The 24,618-nt window shown below is 47.9% G+C and overlaps 1 protein-coding gene and 1 long non-coding RNA gene across 2 annotated transcripts; one reads left to right on the forward strand and one right to left on the reverse strand.

Annotated features, from left to right (window-relative positions):
• Positions 1-291: 291 nt before the first annotated feature.
• On the reverse strand, positions 292-24,618 carry FOXN1 (forkhead box N1). The gene is made up of 8 exons (XM_020963171.2): positions 24,474-24,618; positions 23,293-23,763; positions 19,532-19,636; positions 16,360-16,490; positions 13,091-13,187; positions 7,042-7,249; positions 5,697-6,203; positions 292-715 (listed from the first exon to the last, which is right to left on the reverse strand). Exons 1-8 carry the CDS (start codon positions 24,594-24,596, stop codon positions 447-449), a joined length of 1,911 nt encoding a protein of 636 aa, XP_020818830.1. The 5' UTR covers positions 24,597-24,618; the 3' UTR covers positions 292-446.
• Positions 16,913-18,645, forward strand: LOC144457485 (uncharacterized). The gene is made up of 2 exons (XR_013486822.1): positions 16,913-17,310; positions 18,431-18,645. It is a non-coding gene; the product is annotated as an uncharacterized LOC144457485 (long non-coding RNA).

Consider the following 24,618-nt stretch of genomic DNA (forward strand, 5'->3'; position numbering starts at 1 on the left):
GAATTCAGTGAAGACGTAACCCCCTCTCCCCCAGTGCAGATGGCACCTGATTTTTAACTCGAGAGTCTTAGAAAGTTTCCAGGGGCCCTGAGAGATGAAATAACTGGAAGAAAAGGGGGTGCTCTGAAGACCCTAAGCCAGAGGCTGCAGAAATGTTAGGGGGCTAGGGACGGGGGCGAGCCTAGCAGGGCCAGAGAAGGCAGGGAAAGCCCCGCAGTTTCCCTGGCCTTTCTCCTAAAAAACAAGTTGGCAAAGTCATGTTGATTTCTTTTAGGGTTCCCCCCCCCTTTTTTTTTTGAGAGGAGGGAGGAACCTTTTTTCCTTCCTTCATAGGGGGAAAGGTGATCGATCGATCCGTTGGTCATTGGTTCTCCCCAGACAGAGACATGGCCCCTGGGGGATTGCCGCAATCTGCAGGAGTGGCCGCTGCCTGCTGCCTCCGAGGCTCACACAAGTCCCATGGGCTTGGAGCTGGAGTTCAGGTATGGTGGGGCCACTGGGTCCAGGTCCATTAAGGCTGAGTAGAAAGTGGTGAGGTGCAGGTCACTCAGTCCACTGGGGGTGCCATTGCTCTGCAGGCCCAGCTCGCTGGTACTGCCTCCGGACCCTGCCAGGCAGTGGGATGGCAAGCAGTGGGATGGCACTGGGGATGATGTGACCAGCACCAGGGGGTCTAGGGCTAGGCCATCATCCTTCAATTCCTCCCAGAGGCTTCCTGGAAGGAGAAATAACAAAACGATAAACTGCAGAGCAGGTTGATAAAGGGAATTCTTCACTCTGGGCTCCCTATACCCATGAAATCACAGGTCAGGTCCCAAAAAAATGGGGATGGAGAAAGATCCTCACTAGGCTCTTGCCTTTATCTGCCCTTCATACCCCTATGCCCAAATGTGCTCTCTGAATCTAACCCTCATTAGCTATGTGACTACAGCCTTTCTGAAGCTTACTCATCTGGAAAATGGGGATAATAGTATCATGGGTTATCATCCCAGGGCTATCATGAGTACCAAATGTGTGCACAGTGCTTTGCATAGGGCTGAAAGTCCTATATAAATGTTGGTTAAGGGCTGCAGAGGGGTTTCTGCTTTGTTCTGTTTGCCAAGAATCTGTCCAACTGGCTTGGAGTCACGACTGCCTTGTGGGTCACCCCTTTTGTTCATTCTTTTTTTGGGAGGAAGAGTGTTCAGATCTGTGATTTTCAGGGATAGAGAATTCCAGGTGTGAAAACTCCCTTCAGCAATGCAAATGACCAACTGGGCTATAAATTAAAATGTTGGAGAATTACAGCACACTAAAAAGTAAGTGACTTGCCCAGGGTCACATAGGTAAGCCAGAAGCAAGCCTCAGATCCAAGTCTTTCTTTTCTTTTTGGGGGGGCAATTGAGGTTAAGTGACTTGCCCAAGGTCATGCAGCTAGTAAATGTCAAGTGTTTGGTCTGAGGCTGAATTTGAACTCAGGTCCTCCTGACTTCAGGCCCGGTGCTCCATCCACTGCACCACCTAGCTGCCCCTAGATCCAAGACTTTCTGATGCCACAAAAGGCCCTCTCTCTCTGATGTGTGAAAATGCCTCGACACAGGTATTATTATCCCCATTTTACTGCTAAGGAAACTGAGGCTCAGCAACTTGACCAAGGTCATAAAATTGGTATCAGAGTCAGAATTGAACCCCAGCTTTTCTTCCAAATCCAGCCTCTAGCCACTGCATCAGAGGTGTCAAGCACTTGGTCTTTTGGACCCTCTGAGGACAGTGAGAATCAGACTAAAGTGTAATTGGAAAAGACGGAACAAAATAAATACAAATGCAATAGAACATAGATGATGTTAATATGTGCTTTTCTAAGTTAATGTGCACTGACAGGGATCCTTATGTGTGGTTCAGCGGCCCTCTTTTCTACTTGAGTTTGATGTCTCTGCTAAGTCAAGCTGCCTCTCTTTGCAAACTAACCAGAGTGAATTACAAATCCCAGCCCACTCACCCCTTAGCTCCTAAGCAAGTTTCTGACATTCCCCCATGACCCTGTGGGCTCTAAGGAGACCCATAGAAATGCCATATGAATTCAGTCAGTGTGGGAATTAACTCCCCAAGAGGGCAGAACTTACTGGACATTAGCTCATTTACACTGCAGAGAAAGCTGATGAAGGTAAGCCCTGCTCAGCCATTGCTCAGCCATTCTGTCCTTCATCCTGTCTGGGAGCTTTTGGGGGAGTCCTAGCTATGTGTTCTGGCCCCTCCATTATGAGAGAAGCTTCTTGAAGGCTAAGACTGTCGCTCCTCACTATTTCCTATTTTAATGGGAAGATCATAGGGTCATCAAAACAGGAAGAAAGCTCCTTCATTTTATGGATAAACTGAAAGCCTGGGGGGATGGGAGCAGGGGAAGGGGGGAACTGAAGTCTAGAGAGATTTGTTTAAAGGGGCAAAGTTGGGATGTGAGTTCAAGTCCTCTCCATTGCAATTCCAGTTTCCAGGAGTACAGGAATCTTGGGTTCCTCCTGGGCTGCCCGAGGATAGTGACAGAATCTTATCATACAGGGAGGTCCCTGAGCATAGGGACTGTCTCCTCTTGAGAGGGAGATCTTTCAGAAGCTTTGACACTCAGCTGGAATCTCACTTTCTTTTCTTTTTTTTTTTTTTGGCTAGGCCATGGGGTTAAGTGACTTACCCAGGGTCACACAGCTGGTAAGTGTCATGTGTCTGAGGCTGGATTTGAACTCAGGTCCTCCTGAATCCAGGGCCGGTGCTCTAACCACTGTACCACCTAGCTGCCCCAAATCTCACTTTCCATAAGAAGCCTTTGGGGGCCTGACCACTGCTGGTGCCTTCACTGTGAGGTTACCTCCCACTTACCCTGTAGATACTTTGTTCTTAGATAGCAGTTTGCTTCTTGCCTCCTCCATTAGATTATAAGTTCCTTGAGGGCAGGGACTCTCTCTCTCTCTCTCTCTGTGTGTGTGTGTGTGTGTGTGTGTGTGTATATATATATATGATTTTTTTTTGGTTCTATGTATCCCCAGCACTTTGCATAGTATCTGCCATATGCCATAAATGCTTGTTAACTGACTGATGACCTGAACTGGGCCTTCCCACCCTAGAAGGAGAGATTCCTGGGGGTAGGGGTTGTCTTCTTAAACAGCTCTGAGTGACCACATTCCCTCTTTCCTCTGTACTGACCACTACTGTGTATTGAGGAGGGATTCTAAACCTTTTCTGAATCTCATGGATGCCTTTGGCAGCCTGGTGAAGCCTGTAGACCCCTTCTCAGAATCTAGTCTTTAAACCTATAATTTTATTTAGCATAGAGCCTAGCATGCAATAGTCACTTACTAAATGTCTGTGGGTTGATCCATGGAGGAACAGGATTATAGATCAGGGGCTGGAAGGGACCTTTGATACCATTCAGTCTAATCCTCTAATTTTACAGATAAGGAAATGGGGCCCAGAGGAGTTAAATCACTTGCCCAAGGTCACACAGCTATTAAGTGCCTGAGTTAGAATGTGAACCCAGGTATTCCTGATGCCAAGTCCCGTGTCTGATCCACTGTCTCATGTCTCAATCCTGCTTGTGGTGGGTGGGATCATGATGATGACGATGATAAGGGGCCATGGAGAAAAGGAAGAATTAACTGATTTTTTTCCTACCAAGAGCAGTCTCATCAGACCGGGAGAGAGAGAATAAAAGTGGTTCATAGGGCTTTCAAAACCAAGATAAACAAGGAGACAGCTTTAGCCTCCCCCACTCAGTTTTAGTCACTGGCTTTGGGCAAACTGCCTTACACAATACTGAAAGAATTGGCGGATGTGATTCCTGAATCAAATCTTTTAAAAATGTGGCCATCTCTCCTATCTTTGCAAAAGTAGGGGCCTATGGGTGTAAGATATTATGTACACTGTCAGCGGATGTGCAAGGCCCCACCCTTCTAGCCCCAGAAGGCCACAGATAAAATGTACTCTCCTCTGCCCCATGTACTCCTGTTGAATTTGTGCTAATCCTTCAAAATTCAGCTCTAATGACCCTCTTCTGGGGAAACCTTCCCTTAGATGCCCAGCAGAAATGATCTTTGCTCCTTGGGTTCTGACAAGGCACTTTCTTGGGACCTCTCTTATCTTACCCTGTTCTCTTTTACAAATAGAGTTTGGCTAACTTTCAACCTGGGTGATGCCATCTGGGTATTAAGCAATCACAGGATTGCTGGGAAAACAAAATACAGAACAATGCTTATCTGTGGGAAAACTCCCTGGACCCTGGACCTGGTTTGTTTTTTAACTATACATAATTAATTGCCTGTATTACATATCAGCTATATCCTGCTTTAATTGTCTGGACCATATATATACTTAAAGATATAATGATATATTTTTAAGTATATGTATACACACATATATAGATGTAAATACATAAGGACCATTTACATATTATGAAGGGTAGCTAGGTGACACAGTGGATAGAGAGCTCCAGGTGTGCGATCAGGAAGACCTGAGTTCAGATGTGAATGTAGGGGGTAGCGAGGTGGCCCAGTAGATAGATCATTGGTCCTGGAGGCAGGAGGACCTGAGTTCAAATCACTCCTCAGTTATTTACTAGCTATGTGACTTTGGCAAGTCACTTAACCCTGATTGCAAAAAAAAAAAATCTGGCCTCACACACTTACTAGCTGTGTGATGATGGGCAAGTCATTTAACCCTGTTTGCTTCAGTTTCCTCATCTGTAAAAGGAGCTGGAGAAGGAAATGGCAAACCGTTCCAGTATCTTTGATAAGAAAACTCCAAATGGAATCAGGAACAGCTGGAAATGACTAAATGACAACAATGTATCTTATGAATGAAGAAGTTTCTTAATGATGAGAATGTTTTTACTCCTATGTATCTCTGATGTTTCTTAACAATGATACTATGTTGACTTCCATGCACTCTTCTGTATCCTGTTAGTAAAACTGTGCCTTGTTGTAACAAAATAGCAGCAGATCAGAATAGATGGAGATTATATCCTCTGATTTTGCTGTTTTCTGTATGAAAGATGTTCCGTAGGGGAAAAAAAATTAGTTAAGTTTCTTTGTAGTCAAAGATATGACTCTCTGGGCATTTCACTTGCATTGCAAGTAAAACAATCTTTTGACTAGTGACTGTCTTGGTGTTTTTCTTTCAGGCACCACAACAGTATCTTGGTTATTTGTGGGCATGTATCCTGCCCCCCCCCTTGTTGTTTATTGTTCAGTTGTGTCCAACACTCTGTGACCCCATTTGGAGTTTTCTTGGCAAAGATACTGGAGTGGTTTGCCATTTCCTTCTCCAGCTCATTTTACAGATGAGGAAACTGAGGCAAACAGGATGAAGTGACTTGCCCAGGGCCACACAGCTAGTAAGTATCTGAGCTTGGATTTGAACTCAGGGAGAGAAGTGTTCCTGATTCCCCATCCAGTGCTCTGTGCACTATGGCACCACCTAGCTGCCCCTCCCCCCAACTAGATTGTAAACTTCTTAAGTATATATCTTGGTATTTCCTCCAATTTGAGTACATACCCTGCACATAGTAGGTATTTTTTAAATGTTTGTTAAATGGTTGTGATTTGCATATTTCCATATTACCCAGAGAACCTTTGAAAAAAAAAGTCATTTGGAGATCCCTGAACCTTCTCCTTCTCTCCTGACCCTCGGCTACCCAGTTGTGATTCTGTTGGGGAAGGGGTGGTGCTTACCCTGGAAGTCAAAGTCGGTGAAGGAGGGATTGATGGTGTCAATATCAGTGCTGAGGTCTCCCTCTGGCATGAGGGTGTCCTGCATTGTTCTGGCTGGGGAGGGTTCTGATAACATCTTCATGCCATGGCTGGGTGGAGTGTGGGCAGGCAAGGGAGAGTCCTGAGGGGTGCCTGACTGGGCCCGAAGCTCACCATGCCCATCTGAAGGTGGGAATAGGGTTTGTGGGACCCCTGGCTGGGCCAAGGCTGGTGAGAGGTGGGGGTAGCTCTGTGGGTAGCAGGAGGGTGGGTGTCCTCCAAGCAGGCCTGTCATGGAGTTCTTGGCGTGGATGGGGCCTGGTGCTGGGTGCAGTGAGTGGAGAGGTTGGGGGACAGCAGTGGAGTTGGCTGGGTCACACAGTGCCATTGATCTGGCAGGACCTGAGCTGGTCAGCCCCTGGGGTGGGCAGGGCATTAGAGGAGATCGAAGTTTCTCACTCTTGTCACCGATGAGTGTGTCCAGTTCTTCTGGAAGGGCCAACACAAAGAGAGAAACCTATTAAGCCCTAACTTAGCCATTCCCAAGCCCCATATTTGGCATTTAGCCCCCTTGTCTAGCCTTGAACTCTTGTTCCTGGAATGTAGCTAACAGCTCATCACTCAGTTTCCCCCACCTTGTCCTCATCTCTTAGCTCCTATTATTTCCTTCACTCAGCACCTCTCATCCTCATTTCTTAGCCTCCATTTCCTTCACTCTCTCCTACCTCTCATTCCATAGCTCCCACACCTAGTGCTCAACTCTCATTCCCATCATGTGACCCCCATTCCCATTATTTTTCTTCTATTTGCATCTCTTAGCCCCCTCATCCCCATCATCAGGCCTCTATCACTCAACCCCACTCCCATTAATTACCCCTCATCTTTGTCCCTTAGCTTCCATTCCCATCACTCAGCCTTCATTTTCGTCACTTAGACTCTCTATCCCCATCATTTAACCTCCATTTTCATCAGTCAGCTTCCATCCCTGTCACTCAGCCTCTATCGCCACCACTTAGCCTGCATTTGCATCACTTAGATTCTCCGTTCCCATCATTCAGCTTCCATTTTCATCACTCAGACTCTCCATTCCCAACATTCAGCCTCCATTTTCATCACTTAAATTCTCCATTCCTAACATTTGGCTCCATTTTTATCACTTAGCCTCCATTTTCATCACTTAGCCTCCATCCCCACTACTCAGCCTCCATTATCATCACTCAGCCTCCATCCCCACCACTCAGCCTCTATTTTCATCACTCAGCCCCCATCCCCACCGCTCAGTCCCTTGTAGCCATCTTCTCTCCTTCTGCCAGTGTGCCCCACTCACCCGGCTTGGCCATGCTCTTCCGAACAGCGATGGGGTCTTTCCTCTTCCACTTCTGCAGCTCTTCCTGCATCTTATCGATCTTGGCTGGATTGAGGGCCCACAGGCAGCCCTTTCGAGAGGAGCTGCCTGATTTGTTTTCTACCTTCTCAAAACATTTGTTGAGGGACAGGTTGTGGCGGACAGAATTCTTCCAGCCATCTGGGGCCGTCTGTTAGAGCCAAGTGGAAGGGACTGATAAGACATCTCTGAGCTCTCTCCCATGTCAAGAGCCAGGCTTCCTGGCCTTCTGGGGACTTGAGGCACCCCAGAGAAGTCAACACGGGGAGTCTACTCCCCCGCCTCAGCCTAACACTGAACTTCCTGGGCATCTATGAGCAAGAGACAAGGGACCGTAGCTGGAGCCCTGGGTGGCTCCCAGAGGGGTGAGGGGTGGGGTACCAGAGGTCATCAATCTCTTATTTTACAGATGAGGAAACTGAGGCCCACAGAGGTCAAGTGACTTGTTCAGACTCATGCAGTTATTAAGTGGCAGAATGGGATTTGAACCCAGGATGTCTGAATCCAAACACAGTGGGTTTTTTTTTCCTTTCCAATGAAGCATGCTATATGAGTTTGTGTGAATATGTTTTTGCGCCCTCCCCCAGCTTCTAGGAGTATCTCTGAGCCACTGTGAGTGTGTGTGTGTGTGTGTGTGTGTGTGTGTATGTGTGTATGTCCCCTCCCCAAAACTGAGGCAAACAAGCAGGCTGGGGGTGCCCCTGCTAGCAGAATAAACACCCATTATGTCTTGTCATGTCACCAGAATCATAATTGGGCACACGGGGGCCTGTAAAAACCATTAGGCTGACTCAGTATGGGGAGAGGGAGAGGTGGGTGTGTGTGTTGGGGAAGGGGAAGGCCCAGGGCTCCCTGGCCTCTGTTTCCCTTTCTTTGCTCCAGCACTCGGAGGAAGGGGCTGCCTTGGGAGGGTCCCCAAAGGGCAGTCTTGGAGAGAGTGACTTAGAGCTCTCCCCTTGGTTCAGGCTGCCTTCCACCTCCCCCAGGGCTCCTCGGGCCTGGCTCCCGCCCCCACTTTGTCCTCACCCTCTCTGCTTTTAAGCAGTAGTTTCTGCTTAATGAGGAATCACCACTCCCTCCTTGCTCCAGGGGAGAACATGAGGGCTTAATCATTCCCAATCAAAGCAAGAGTGAACCAGGCCAGCAGCCTTCTTTGCTACATGTTACAGGTTGGCAGAGGCACTTTGGGCAGCTTTCCTGGGCCACTTGGGGCGGGGGTGTTGAGGCGGGTTTGGCCTTTCCAGGTTCCTAAGCCAGCTGCAGGGCTAAGATGTGAGTTCTGGCTAAGTCCTTGGAGGGCTGAGCTGTTCAGAGGCAGAGGGAAAGCCCAAACGATCTCCAGAAGGCCCTGAAGGCCTTGAGAAGGCTCTGTAATCCCCCCCCTTTTTTTGGTGGGGGGGAGAGGTTTAGGAAAGGGGCTGAGAACTGGTCAGTGAACCTACATCCAGAGGCAGGGTCTGCCTGAGAGGATATTCAGAGGTCCTCAAGGAAAGGAAAAGAGGTTGTTAGGAAGCTGCCTCACCTCCTAGGTACTTATTCTCAGCCCCCAATGTGATATCCCCTAGCAGAATCATCAATTAGCCATGCGGAAGGTGGTTAGTGTGTTAATAGGTACTTCGCCCTTTTACAATCCCATAAACTGGTGACTCGGGGGATGCTGTCCACCCCCAGTCCCTTTGCTGGGGGCCCTGGCACTTCCTGTTTGGAGAAGGGATGGTTGGATCCAACAATTATATCGAGTGGCCTTTATGAGTCCTTGTCATGCAGAGAGACATATACTCTGTCATCTTGGGCTCAGGGCATCCCCGATTCACTTTCTCCCCTTGCTACCCCTCCCCTCCCTCTAGGGAGAGGACGAATATCTGGAAAACAACCACGAGGTAAAGAGCAGAATTCCCCCTGGCTGTTCTTCCCCCCCCCCAACCTCTACCTTGTGTGTATCCCCTCCCCAACCTAACAGCTCTCTAGCTTATCTCACCACTCCACCGTATTCCTTAGCCCCTTTCCTCCACCCCTCTAACCCATCCCATTGCATCCAAAAAAATCCCAGTTGTAGGGAACCACAGTCTACCAAAAATTTGGGGGGTAAGGGTGGACTTGGGGTTAACGGAGGGGTTCCAGGTAGCTTTTGGGTTGACTTCATCTGGAGCCCTTTCTGTGGAATGGAGAGGCTGGACTGTGTAGAGAAAGACCACCAAAGACACTTTTGAGAGTGAGAAGTTCTAAACCTGGGGCCCTTGGACCCACAAGAGGTTCAGAAATAGATTTCAGGGGGGGTCCATGTACTTGGATGGGAAAAAAGATTGCATCTTTATTTTCGCTAAGCTCTAGGTGAAACTTATTTAATTATGAATTTTAAAAAAATTCTTCTGGAAAGGGAGTCCATAAGCTTCACTAGACTGCCCAAGGGGTCAATGAAATAGGAAAAGGTAAAGAGTCCATGAAATAGACCAACCATATCATGTTATATATCGTAAAATCATGGGATCTTAAAAGGTAGAAGGAACTTCAGAGGTCATCTGCTTGCTCATTTTATAGCTAGGAAAATTGAGTCCAGAGGGAGGGGAGTGACTTGGTCACCCAAGCTCAGTAATTAGAAGAGCCAGGACTCAGACCCAGGTACTTTGATTCTCCATGTACACCGCCCTCCCCCTTCTAACTCTCTCTTCCATGGCACCATGTTGTCTCATACCATTTCAGCCAGGAATGAGGAGGGCTTTCTTCCCTCAGCCAGCCATGCCTCGCCTCCTTTCACCCCTGTCTTCAGGCCTTCAGAATGAACACAAAGTCCTTTGGCGAACTCATCATGCTAGGTTTGCCCTCTACCCCACCTAGCATGAGAGGAAGCAGCAGGACTGATGTTGAGGGCAATGGTTGGCTTCTTGGACTGATGGGACAGTCACCCAACATATCTTCCTTGACCGGGTTACCCCTTGGTAATTGACCGGAGCATCCTTGCTCTGTCCCCACCTTCCATCAGCCATCTTGCTTTCCCTTTGCCTATCTGGACTGGGGAGACAGTGTGGGGACAAGTGTTGGCTCTGGAGTGGGAGGAATTGGCTTCAGCCCTAGCCTCTGAGGCTTATTACCTGTATGACCTTGGACAAGTCCCTTGGACCTCATTTATCTCATTTGTAAAATAAGAGTGTGTCTAGATGGCCTCTGAATGGGCCTCAGTTTCCTCCTTTGTACACTGAGCGGGACAGACTAGATGGTCTCTGGGGTCTCTTCTAGCTCTGGAGCCAGAGTCCTCTGATTTCCCCATCCCCAGCCTGAAAGATGTTTTCTCCCTTAAGTCAAAGGTAAACGTAGCAGAGAGTGATGTAACTGGCTAAGAACAACAACTGGGATAAAAAAAAAAGCTGTCCAACCTCTTCTATTTCCAACCCTATAAAACAGGGATTACATGTCTCCTAGTAAAAATAATTAAGCCAAGAAGATGGGCTGGGAGGGGAGGGCTGGAGGAAGGAGGGAGGAGCAGGAGGAGGTGGGATGGGTGTCAGGGCGGGGAGCTCGGGGCTTCCTGGGGGAGGCCGATGAACGTGGGGTGGCCTTGGGAGGGGGCATTTTGTCCCCCTCTCTCAATGGTCTGGCTCCTTGAGGATCCAACTTGGAGACTGCCTCTAGGGAGCAGGTCCTTTGGAAAGACTGAGAAGGATGCAGAGAGGTGCTGGGCCACAGTCAGATGCCCACTTCCTCCTTCAACCCTGCCCCTCAAATGGGCCTTGAGAGAAGAAAGGGATAGGGATGGGGTTTGTGATTTCCTCAGTACAGGGAACTCCCAAGTGGGGAAACTCCCTCTACCAATGCAAGTCAGCACCTCCTCTTCACTTGATCATTTTTTTTAGAGAGTTCCCTGGAGCGCTGGGATATTAAGTGATTTATTTGCCCAGGGTCACACAACACTAAGTTTGAGTCAGAATGGAGGCTTCCTGGCTTTGAGGCCAGCTGTCTATCTACCATACCACTGAGGTATACGGGGGAGGGAGTGCCTTGGTCCCCCAAGGAGGGGGTGGATGTAGAATGCCTTTTGTTTTGAAGATGATGATATGCACTGGGTAGCTCCTGAGACACGCTGGGAATCCTCTGGTATCATCTTGACAGGACTCTCCCAAAGGGTCTCACCAGTCTCTATAGGTTTTTCAAAAAACTCTAGGAATTATCTGTGGTTCTTAGATTTTTTTTTTGGGTGAGGCAATGGGGTTAAGTGACTTGCCCAGGGTCACAGACTAGTAAGTGTCAAATGTCTGAGACCAGATTTGAACTCAGATCCTCCTGACTCCAAGGCCAGAGCTCTATCCACTGCACCACCTAGCTCCCCTTGGTTTTTTTTTTTTAATTTTCAGGCCAGATCTCTGCCCCCTTCCCACCACCAGCTTACAGGTGCTTAATTGACTGAGCTGGAGAAGGTAATGGCAAACCAGTCCAGTATCTTTACCAAAAACCCCCCGAATGGGGTCACAAAGAGTTGGACATGACTGAAACATGAACTTGAATAACAACTTGAACCTTCACTTAAAAACACTGGGAAGGTAGAAACTCCACCATGGCAGATGGAAAGGTGCTATTATTATTATTAGTATTATTATTATTTTTATCTATGAGTTCTGATTATCCATGCTACACTTTCCCCTTGATCAAAGAAAAAATCAAGAGTAATCTGTGCCTAAGAGGGCTAAGGCCTAAGTAAGCACTCCTGGCAGAGTGCTGTGGTTGGCTCCCTAAAAAAAGGAATTTCTCCCTCGTGGAACAAGACAGAGCAGAGGGAGTGTGAGGAGGGGGGCTTTGTCCCAGACAGGAGCTCTGTGAGTCAAGGACTTAGGGTCTGGGAGGTGGGAAGGGCATTTCTGATCCTTGGCTCATGGACAGCTCCCTGGTTCCTTGCTGAGGGGCAGGTCAATGTGGGGGGGGGTAGAGAGAGAAGGACCCTGGAGAGAAGAACTTGGCCTGTTAGCCTTCTCCCAGGCTGGGTGATAGAGAGCAGCTCAGAAGCCTGAGTCCCCAGCCATCACACAGGGGATGGGGATGAGAATACTCGTCATCTCAGGGAGAAACTATTGAGTACCTGGGACAGAGAGACATGTGGCTAGAAGGTAAGGAGATGCTGTGGATTTGGGCTAGTGGCAAGGGAGGCTTTCCCATCAAAGCAGCTCATGGCCCTAAATTCTAATCCAGTTTCGTTTCCTAACTTGTGGTGTGATTCTGGGCAAGCTTCATATCTGTTCTTCCCCATCGAGAGAGAATCTTGTCCGTCCCATCAGGACAAAACCTGTTTGGTTGTCCCCCCCTCCCCCCCAAGCCCCTCTGCTAACATTGGAAGCCTAGTTCTCTAGGTGGCTGGTAGGGTAGTCATGATTCCTGGGTTTGGAAGGGCCTCTACAGAACATTAAGTCCATGGCCCTGCCTCTAGGCAGGACTGCACCCCTGCCACCCACAAGAGATCCTTATCTCTTTCCAGAAAAGGAGATTGGTGCTACTAACCTGGCATCCCATGGAATCTTTCACAACTGTCTCCCAACCAAATTCCTTACGCTGTTAATGACTCTCCCTACCAAGTTGCCTGGTGTGGGGAGGGTGAAGGTTGAGAGCTGTGGGAAAAGTCCTTCCTTTCTCGGGGCCTCTCATCCCTTTCCTTAAAGAAGAAGGAGTTCTAACCTAGATATCCAGTCTGAGTGTCTTGCCCTCTCTGTTCTCCCCATTTCCCCATCTGGGGAGACCTGGAGCTATCTTACCTCTCTTTGGAACAAGACCTGACGGAGACCCCTTCAATGACATCAGGAATTTGACCATTATCCAAGGGATGAGGAGGAAGAGGATGGAAATGGAAGAAAACATGCTTCCTTGCTATCTCAGTTCCTAGGTTGGATAACAGAGGCAGGGCACTGGCTTTCTACCTCCTGGTTCATGGCAATAAACTGCTCTTAGAGAGTGAGCTCAGGGAGGTCTAGGCTTGGGGAATGTCAAAGCCAAGCAAGAGCATGGTTGGGCTTACCTTGAAATAAGGGAAGTGTTCGGTCATAAAATTGTAGATCTCACTGACTGGTAGGCTGCCTGTCTTGCTGTTCTTCAGGGCCATGAAGATGAGGATGCTGAAGGAAGAGAGAGAGAGACTTCTGTAAGTCCATGCCCCTAACCCTTCTAGAGCCGTACTCGGTGGCAAACATGCTCGTAGAATATAAACCTCTTGAAGGCAGGGGCTGTTTCATCTTTACCTCTCTTTCCCCCCCGCCCCCCCGTGCTTGTTTTAACAAGTTAGTCCACAAGCATTTATTAAGCACTTACTATGTGTTAGGCACTGTGCTAAATACTGGGGATAGAAAGAATGGCAAAGACATGGTCCTTGCCCCCAAGGAGCGCACATTCTAAAAGGGGATATAATATACAAATGACTATGAACATGCAAGATATATGCAGGGTAGATGGGAGGTCATCTCAGAGAAAGGCACTAGCAGTGTGGGGAGCCAGGATTGCAGGCGCTCAATTAATATTTGTCCAATAAAGAGAACCGAATTAAGTTTCAATGCAGCACGTTAGGCTTGCTTGAATGCACTGGAGCCAGGGTGGGGAACCTGCGACCTCAAGGTCACATGTGGCCCTCTAGATCCTTGAGTGTGGCCCTTTGACTGAATCCAAACTTCAGGGAACAAATCCCCTTAATAAAAGGATTTGTTCTGTAAAATTAGACTAAGGCCACACCCAAGGACCTAGAAGGCCACACAGGTTCCCCACCTGGGCAACTGGAGTCTTGGAAATCTATCCCAGTTCTGTGGCTTCCATGGTAAATCACAACCTCTCTAGGCTTCACCTATCTCATCTGGAGAATAGGGAGAAATATCCCCTGACATCTACTCCCTCATGAAGATAAAATGAAAGGAGAAAATTATTTATTAAAAGGGATGGTTCTCTGAGAGGAAGGAGAAAGAAGGATATAGGGGGAAATTTGGACAACATAAAAATATAAGATATCAATTAAAAACTCAGTTTTTTTAAAAAATGAAGGAGGAGGACACTGTTTTGGAAGTTGGAAATCTAAAGGATCCTTGCAGTTATTAGGAGATGATCGACCAGCTTTTGAACATCTGCATCAATGGCAGAGTGCCAGGACATAAATGGATCACCAAATAATGCCAAAACCACTTTTAGTTTAGAGAGCATTCCGTGATCTTTGGGCATCAGTTGACCTTCCTAATTCCATCTGGCTTAGGCTGTGATTAGTAAAAGCAGTAATAATAGCTTGCATTTATATAGCGCTTTACCATTTACTATCCTGTGAGATAAGTAGAGCAAATATTATTATTACCATCATCTGCACTTGGCAGAGGAAGAAACTGAAGCTCAGAGAGGAGTGAATTGCCCAAGGTCAAGGTTAAGTGGCAAAACTGGAATTAGACCCTGAGTCTCCTGGGCCTCTTTCCATTACACACCTCCCCACTACATTAAGGTAGAGCTGAGCTCGGGTTGACTGATGGAGGGAAGAAAGTGTCGGAAATGTAATGGTGGTTAAGAGAACCAATCTGGTCTGTGTGCCAAAGAGATCATAACAATGAGAAAAGGACCCACATGTACAAAAATATTTATAGCAGCCTTTCTGTGGTGGCCAAGAATTGGAAATTGAGGTGATGCCCATCAATTGGGGAATGGCTGAACAAGTTCAGTTGTGGTAAATGAATATAATGGAATACTATTGTGCTGTAAGAAATGATGAGCAGGAAGACTTTAGAAAAACCTGGAAAGACTTATATGGACTGGTGCTGAGTGAAGTGAGGAGAACATTGTACACAGTAACAGCCACATTGTATGATGACTGATTTGGATAGACTTGGCTCTTCTCAGCATTGCAAGGATTTAAGACAACTTCAAAAGACTCATGATGGAAAATGCTAGCCACATCCAGAGAAGGAACTATGGAGTCTGAATGCATATGGAAGCAGACTATTTGCTTTCCTTTTCTTTTGTTGTTTTGTTTTATTGCTTCATTCTTGTGATTCCTCCCATCAGTTCTAATTCTTCTTTACATCATGACTAATGGGAAAATATGCTTAATATGAATGTACAAGTAGAGCCTAGATCAGATTGCACTCCGTCTTGGGGAGGGGGGAGGAGAGGGAGGAGAAGAAAATTTAAAACTCAAAATCTTACAGAAGTGAATGGTGAACACTAAAAATAAATAAATAAACAAACAAACAAACAAATAAATAAATAAATTGGAAAAAAAGAGAGAACCAATCTGTACTCTTCCTTCATTGTTCCTACCCATCAGCCACCAAAGCCAGAGCCTGTAACCACAAGATGAAGCATCAGTTAATGCCTATAGTGTGGGGATTAAGAACAGTCAATAACCCTTGGGGACTACTGCCCACAAGGCCCAGTCAATGTTGTAGATGAGACCCTTGGTCAGCTGCAGGTTGGACTAGACATTGGGGCTCTGAGGTCTTTTCTAACTCGGAGATTCAGTGGAATCTGGCCCTATTCCTCCCCCAAATTGTCTAGGCAGCTGTATATCATCTGAGTACTGGAGCCAGCGCTAGGGGTGGGAGGTTGTAGCAGGAGGGGTTGGGGTAGAACAACCATCATAGGTTCTTACATGGTGTTTGAGTTGAAAGGGAGCTCAGAGTCATAGATTTTGCCTAAGGGTCATCTGGGCCAACTCCAACATTTTATGGATGAGGACCATGACCCGGCTAGGTTCAGTCATTTGGCTAAGGGCATACAAGTACTAAGTGGCAGAGCCTAGACTAAGTCATCTGATTCTAAATTCCACACTTCACTATCCTGTACCTTTTCTAGTTCCAAGCCCTGATTTTACAGAGTAGGAAATTGGAAACCATTGAGGGGGAGTGACTTGTCTGGCTTCCTGAGCAAGTCTGTAGCAGAACGGTCACTAGAATCACCAGATCCAGAAATGAAAGTGGTCTTAGAGGCCCATCTAGCCCCCAGGTTTACTGACAGGGCAAAATGATGCTCAGATTGTTGAAATGGATTGCTGGAAGTCACACAAGCTGTTAAGTGTCAAAACCAGGATTCAAAACCAGGTCCTCACGCTTTGATGCTTCATGCATTCCAGGTCTCCTGATGCCCATTCTAGGGCTCTTTCTGGCCCACCTGACTTGCATCCTAACAGCATCCTGAGTTCTGAGGGGTTGGGTACAGATGAGGTTGAATGAGAGTGGGGAAATGGGAAGAGAAGCAGTAATTGGGGGAGAGGAGGATTGGAAGGGAAGGCGATTTGCCTGGGCCAGATAGGAATCAGAGTGTGGTTACCTGTACGAATAGATGGGCTTGGGGAACAGTGGCTGCTGAGACTCCACGCTGGCTTGAGGCGCAATCCTCTGGTAAGCATAGTGTGGGGATGGGAGGTAGGTCATAGGATAATTGCCATTGCCAGGAGAGTACTGTAGACAGAAAGGAAGTCAGTATGGCAGGGTTTGTGGTGAGTTCAAGCCTCTTCATCAAGATAGTGCCCCTTCCCTTTGATTCCTCCCTAACATAGAGACACATCCCCAGAAGTCCTTTAGCCTAATGTCTAATGAAGATTCAGGCAGAAACAGAAATTTAGAGAGGATAACAACATTAGAAAAGCAGGATGGCATAGTAAATGGAGCGCTGGACTTGAAGTCAGGAAGACCTGGGTTCAAATCCCACTTCAGACACATTATCTGTGTGATATGACCCTAGGCAAGTCATTTAACCACTCTGTGCCTCAGTTTCCCCATTTGTAAAATTAGGAGATTGCACTTCTGAGGGACTTTCCAGCTCTGAATCTATGATCCTATGATCAAGAATGGGGGGGGCATATATGTGGGAAGTCCCTCATATCCCTGTTAGTTGATTCACTCCGCCTCCATTTGCTTTCACTAATCCCAAGATGGCTAAGTTTTGCAGGGAGTGAATGAGACCATAGCTTTAAAGCCGGAAGAGATCTTAGAGTTCTTCTAATCAACCTTCTCATTCTACAGATGAGGAAAGCGAGGTTCAGATTTTGGGGGTTGATTATCCCCAAGGCTAAATAAGGTAGGATTTTAGCCTAGGGTCTCTGACCCCAAATCCAACACTCTTCTGGGATAGAGACTGACCTTCACGGTGCCCTTCTCCCTACAGCTGATCTGGCCCCACATGTTCCTTGGTGACTACAAGCACACAGCTAGGACATGGTTCACCTTGGGACTGGTGGGTGACATGGAGCACCTCGGGGACTTCTGTCTTCCCTATCGGGTAAGTCACTCAATTCTGTTCCCTGCTCCTGAGTGCTCTGGGCCCTTGCCCACACCTCTCTGGCCTTGGGGGAGGACAGTAACCCCTGAAATGCAGCCATCACCATTAGCAATGGCAGGACCCAGGCATTCATCAGTTTCTTAGCCCTTTTATGAGTTTCAGTGGCTCCTTGGAAGGGCAGGAGGTGGTGGCAGGGATGGGGTGGGGATGGAGGGGGCTGGTTTTATGCAGCGTGCGAGGGCTGTGAAGTGTCAGGGACGGGCCTTTTATGGGGGGGGTGGGAGACTTCACCTCCCCAAGGTGCTCCCTGTCTCTCGAGCTTTTCAGGTCACCTGGAAGGAACTTAGGGCTGATTCACCCTCTACCCCAGGCCCCATAAAGCCCAGGGAGGGGCCATCTGGTTCAGAGGTTGGAATCAAAGCAGGCACTGGACTTTCTGAGGCATTTGACAGAGGTCCAATTAGGATGGTGCCTGGATATTGCTGAATCCTTGTTAGGGACTTGGGACTTAGTCCCTGAAGCTCCCCTAAACCCCAATCTCCCCTTGCCCCCCTCAACACTGTTTAGCAGCTCTGTCTGTCTCCTGTGCCCTCCTTTCTCCATCAGACCAGATGCTGTCCAAGCTTTCTTTCCAGCTTGTACATTCTGGTCTGAGGTTTCTCTCTTGGTTGGGGAGGGTTCTACCTGTCTATGCCTGGCACTGCTGCTTTCACTGCAAATGGGGCAAATACTGCTGGAGAGCTGGGGAATGAAACCTGCTCTGCAGGCAAGTCTTGTACTAGAGCCAGGCTGCAGGTGGATGGAGAAGGGTGCAGGGTACATCACTTGCTCTGTCTTGCCCGGCTACTCCCGGGAAGCATTTGAGCTCCTCCGATGTGGGTTTTTTTAAAAAACTTTTTCTACATCCAGCCAATGCCATTGTGGGGTAATCACTTGGCATCCCAGGCATCAGGGGTGGAGCTTGAGACCAGGGGGATGGGAGGATGGGCCAAGAGAAAATCTGGGAAAGGGGGACGGATCAGAAGGGACTGGAGCAATGAAGGAAGAGAGTTTAGGTTTCACGGATTTGGAGTTGGAAGGGGTCATAGGGACTATCTAATCCAATCCTTTCATTTTACAGGCTAGGAAACCAAGGGCCAAGGCAGTTAATTAACATGGCCCAGGTTGCACTGGTGGTGATGACCAGAGGGGCTTCTCTCATATAATATCAGAGTTGGAAAGAACACTGGAGATCATCTTACCAAACCTGCTCATTTTCCAAAGGAGAAATAAGACCCAGAGAGAAGTCACTTGCTCAAGGTCACACAGTGAATAAATGGCATATTTAGGATGAGACCACACTGGTGTATAGTGTTCTTTTTATCATAATGTATGGCCTCACTTACTTCACCACACTCTCCTCTCGTCTCTTCTCATCTTTACTGTCCTTGGACCCTTAATTTTAGGTACCTTTTATCACCATCTCTATCCCTTATCTGGTCAAGAACTCTTCTGTCCATATTTATGAAAGTAACCCCTTCTCTTTTCATCTGATTTGTTTACACTATGACCTTTTATGTTTAGATCAGGTATAAACGTGTAGCTCATTGTGGTATATGGTGTGAGATGTTGGTCCGAACCTAATTTCTGCCTGATTGCTTTCCAGTTTTCCTAGCAGTTTTTGTTAAAAAGGAATGTAGTTGGTTCCTTTGCATTAAGCTACTATGTTTAATTGCTCCTGCATCTTGTTTCTCCTTCTCCTTCTCCTTCTCCAACATTCTCCACAGATTGCTCCATTTTTATCTTTTCCCCTTCTGGAATGTATATCCCAGTTCCTAGTTCTTGTTGGCTTGGCTTCCCTTGAGGCTGAGATCACCAGCCCTTAACTGGGGTTTCATAAGTAGAGCAGAAAATCCCCCCCGACTGGGGTTAAAATTCCCTGTCCCAAATGGCCAAGTGGGCTTTACTTGTCTTTGGGGGCCACATGTGAGTTTGAGCACCTGAGGGTTTGATCTGTAGCTGCTTCCTTTGTTGCTCTAAGAAAGGGCCGAGAGGGCCAGCTTCTTCCTGTAGTATGCCCAAGGCCGTGTGCTCCATTGCATTCTGGAAAACTCTCCCACCCTCCCAGGAGCATCTCTGGAGGGAAAAACTCCTGACAAGTCTATACATTGAGATTAAGTTTCCATATTGTCTCCTAGTCCCCAGTGAGACCCCTCTGCTCTCCCCTGCCCTTTATACCTACCTGGTGGAAGGGCTGTGAGGGGCAGTACATGTGCTGGGGCTGGTAACAATACAGTCCAGGTGGGCCCTCCATAGGGGGTGGTTTGAGTTTGACCTCTGACCCATGCTGGAAGAAGAAATAGAACAGATACTTGGGAGACAGTATGAATTAGTGACTAGGGCACTAAGGTTGGAGTGAGAAAAACCTGGGTTCAAATCCTGCCTCAGCTAACTTATTATTTGGGTGATTCTGGACAAGTCCTTAATCTTTCTTGGGCTTTGTTTCCTCATCTGTAAAACATGATGGTTTGGACTCAATGGCTTCTAAAGTCTCTTCTAACTCAAAATCTATGATCCTGCATAATGAGTCCATCTCCATCCCCAGGAGCACCTAAAGAAGCTTCCATGTCCAAGGACCAGTGCTTTACCCCAAACCAAACTCAGTCAAGTTTCTTTCTCCCATGGCTCTTCTCTTTCACCCCTTGCTCTCACTATTCTTCTCTTCCTCTGGCTGGCAGAGAAATAAGGGAAGAGGAGGATGGAGCTGAGAAAGCCTTTGGGAGTCGTGGAACCAAAGAATGTCAGAGCTATCATGCATAACTTCCTCATTTGACGCAGGGAGTCATGGAGGCCCAGGGGAGGATGGTCACACAGCTATGGGAGATGGAGTGACTCCTAGTCCTGGGCTCTTTCCATTACATCATGAAGTCTTCCCTACAGCCCTACGCTCATTACCCTACCCACTACCCTAGATGGGAGGCTAGAGTGTCACACTCATGGCTACAGATGCCCTGAAATGCACTGACTTGGTGAGGGCCACAACATCTCTGCGGAAGGGCCAAAGGACAAAGGCCCAGCACTCAACTGCTGCCTCTTAGAACCGAAAGGGGAATTGGATTCAGGAGGCCCCCAAACCAGCTCCCAGCACAGGGAGACGCAGGACACCCAAACCTCCAAATCCAAATGTCTAGAGAGCTAGAGCAGGTACTGTCTCCAGGATTCCAATAGGGAAGCTATGAGCTGCTTAGGAATGTCAAGAACGCAGGACTTGGAGGACCTGAGTTCCGATCCTGATTCTGATACATTCATTGTGTGACAATGGACAAGTCACTTAAACTCTGTGAGCCTTAGTTTCTTCATCCATAATGTGGAGATAATACCAGCTATAGCACCTACTCTGTGGCATACCTCTGGGTTACTGAGGCTCAAATAAGAAAAGGTGTATGTGTACCTAAAGTGCTTTGCATACTTTAAAGAACTACGTAAATGACAATTATCATTTTGGTGGGAAGGAGGGAGGAAATTAAATGTGTGATTTAATTGGCCTAAGGAATTCCCTTTACCAAAGCAGGTTGGCACTTTCTTAGCAACTTAATGTCCTAGAGGGATACCTAGAACGCCGAGAATTTAAGTGAGTTGTCTAGGGTCACACTGCCAGTAGGTGTCAGGGGTAGGATTCAAACCTGGGTCTTCTTGACTCTGAGGCTGGCTTTCTATGGATTGGGCCAAACTGCCTCTCCTATGATTGTTATTATAGGAAAGGACAAGCTCACTTAAATAGGAAGAAGGGTCAATCCAACGTTAGCTCTCCTCCCCTTTCCCTCCTCCCTCATGAACTTCCCCACCACATGAACCATCTCAGGAAAGCTGAAACAGCCATGTTCAAATTGTTCTGTGATGTCTGCCTTGCTTGTCCTCTTCAAACCCGACAGAAGTGCCACCTCCTCCATGAAGCTCTCCTCAGCACTCAGTGCTTCTCCCTCTAACACTCTGTATAGCCCTTGAGTCCCTCCTCTGGCCCTTAGCTCCTGCTACCTTTATTATTAATCAATTATTAGTATTACTATTGCCTATCAGCACCTTGAAGGCAGAACCCATGTCCTGCTCATCTTTGCTCACCCTATAGCCTAGAGAACGTAGTAGGAGGTCAATAAATGTATGTGGGTGATGATCATGAGATGAAACAGAGAGGCAGCATAGGATGATGGAAAGAACTCTGGTTCTAGAATCAGGGATCATGGGTTCAAATCCTGCCCCTGATCTTTATTACCTCACTGTCCTTGAATGAGTGACTTAATAATAAGAGCTAGCATTTTTATAGCCCCTACTATGTGCCAGGCACCGGGCTAAGCACTTTGCAAATTTTATCTTATTTAATCCTCACCGCAACTCTGGGAGGTAAGTGTTATTATTATCCCCATGTTATAGATGGGGAAAGTGAGGCAAACAAGAGTTAAATGACTTGCCCAAGGTTGCACAGTAAGTGTGTGAGGACAGATTTGAGCTCAGTCAGGCCTCCCTGACTCCAGGCCCACTGTGTCTATCTACTGTGCCACCACCTAGTTTAACCAAGCTTAAACTTCTTGGGCCTTGGGTTCCTTATCTGCAAAATGAGGCTGTCTGAGGTGCCTTAATAAGAGATGGAATCACAGACTATCGGAGATGGAAGTGGTATTTGCGATGTGTGGTGCAGTGGAAAGGGAGCTGGACTTGGTGTCAGAGTCCTGGGTTTGAATCCTGCCTTTGTGTGACCTCGGGCAAGTATCTTCATCTCCCTGGGTCTCAGTTTCCTCCACTGTAAAAATGAGGAGGCTGGCTTAGATGCTCTTTGAGGTCCCTTCCAGTCCTAGAACTATGATCTCATGATCTTATGTGGGTGACCTTGGTCAAGGTCACTCAGTAAGGGTGGGCAAGGAGTGAATGCCTAGGAATATAGTTTGCTTTTGCTCTTATCCGTGATAGAGAAGAGTGGGATGGGTTAGAAGCCAGGAAGACTTCTCTGGATAGCTTCAGTGGTCTGGGACTGCTCAGGAGAGATCCTGCCTGGAGACAGGGAGATGGACAAGTTGACCTCATGAGTTCTCTTTCTAGGGAAGTCTGTGCAAACACCTGAAACCTGAGCAGGAAGCCAAAGGGGTCCTTCTGACAACAGTGGCTGCTCAAATCAGTTCCCAATTGTACATTCTCTTGTATGATTGCTTTGGCCGATGGGATGGAAAGAGCCTTGGACTGGAAGCTAGAGGGAATCTAGAGGGATTCTAGATCTTAGAGGTCTAGAAGGTACATTAAAGAACATCTAGTCAACTTCTTCATTTGCCAGATAAGGACATTATATGACCTGTGTTTGAATCCCAACTCTATTTACTACCTTGGATAAATCAATTCACTTCTCAGAGACCTCTGTTGCCTCTGTGAGACTAGATTATATGATCCTGAAAGCCCCTCTCTGGCTAGAACCTATACCCATCAATATATCCATGGACTGCTGAACTCCTTGAGGTAGTTGCTTCCTCCAACAGTGCTGATTGTGACCCATCAGATGGTAAAAACAAATCAGTGTGGATAACCTAAAAATGACTTCTTCCATGCTTGTGGAATGTGGTTTTGTACCAACATTTGCATATGGGTGTGTCAGATATGCTGGAGAATCATGACACTTCAAACAAAAAATAATGAAACTGCACCATAGAGACCTGACTCAGGAGGCGCTGGGAAGCCAGACAGCTTCCCGAGCCTGCCAACCCCCACCTTCCTGTACCTGACCATGACATTCCTGCCCTTCTTGCCCCTTCCTCCTCGATGCTCTGCTGGGAGCCCCAGCTGAAGTCTAAAGCAGAGCTGCTTCCTTCCTGGCTCACACTTGCCTTGGGTGGTGTGGTGGGGTGCTGGATCGGAGAGGGAGCCCAGAGTCCTTTGGTTTCAAAGACCTCTGGCTGGGCTGCTGCCTGGGGATGAGGCAGAGGACAAAGGAAAGAGGTAGGGCCCAGGTGGCCTCTCACTCACCATCATTTGTGGGCTGTGCTCCTGGCTTGGGTAGTGGGGACCATTGCACCAGGCAGTGGCCTCTGCTGAGAAGCTGGGGGCGAATGGCTCTGTGTCCCCAGCGCTGGCCACATCCTCAAAAGTCTCCATGCACCCCGGGCTCTTGAAGGAGTGGCCATCCAGGCCAAGGGCTGGATGGGCCTCGAGAAAAACGTCCTCGTTGAATTGCCGCTTGTAAGGGTGGAAGGGGACACGGCTGCCTTTAAGAAAGCGTCCGGGGCTTCCCGCTGCTGGCCCGTCTTCATAACCGAAGCCCTGGTACTTCTCTGTCTGGGAGAGCCGGAAGGCTGTCTGGCCTGGTCCAGTGGCAAAATGACCCTGAAGCTGCTCGGGGCATGGGGAGGAAGGGCTGGGGCTGTGGGAGGAGATTGAAGGCTCTGGCTCTGGCTGAACATCACCTGGATAGGGTGGGCAACTGAAGCCAGGGTTCTCCTGGAAAAGGAAGGAAATGATGGAAGGAGCCTGCTGGCTCTGGAGGCCAGCCTGGAAGGGGCAGCTTTAGGGTGGAACCACTGGACAGCCACCGAGGATACAGAAGAAGGGAAAGGTGGGGCACCTTCTGAGTCAGATAGGGGACCCACCATGTCTGCTCTTCTGAAGCTTTGATGCAGTGTCCAGTGAACATATGTGAGGTTAGCATTCAGGAGACCTACTGCCCTCTAGTCCTGAATCTGCCGCTCACTCTCTGGATCTCTGAACCCTAATGCAGGGTTTAGATCAGATGATATCTAAGGTCCCTTCCAGGTCTGACATTCTGGGATCTATAATTATGTGATAATAATTACTGACATTTGTATAAGGTTTTTTGCTGTGCTAAGTGCTGCCCAGATGGTCACCTCTGATCCTCCCAGAATAACTGATCGTCATCATAGATGGGACCCCTGAGGCCTCTTATTTTACAGATGAGGACACTGAGGCCAAGTGACTTATAGATTCTTTAAATCGCTTGGCCTCAGTTTCCTTTATTTTACTCAGGAAGTCTCTGAGGCCTAGAGAGGGGAAAGGACTTGGCCAAGGTCACACAGATAACAAGAGGTGGGATTTGAACTCAGGCTGACTCCAGATTTGGAGCTCTTCCCACTTCCCACAGTCACTCAAAGTTGGGAGAGTGGCCCAGGGCCCCACGCCCACCAGGTACTTACACTCTGTGGGGGTGGGGAACCCGTGGCCCTCCGGGTCTGCATGAGGTCTTCTCGATGCCCTCCCTCAAGGCTCTCCGGGGGGGTCAGTGGGATCTCAGAGGGCTGCTGAAGCAGAGACACCATCACCTGATCCTGGCTTCAGAGA

This window comes from Phascolarctos cinereus, unplaced genomic scaffold (assembly GCF_003287225.1).
Source record: "Phascolarctos cinereus isolate Bilbo 61053 unplaced genomic scaffold, phaCin_HiC Scaffold_5;HRSCAF=322, whole genome shotgun sequence".
NCBI lineage: Eukaryota > Metazoa > Chordata > Mammalia > Diprotodontia > Phascolarctidae > Phascolarctos > Phascolarctos cinereus.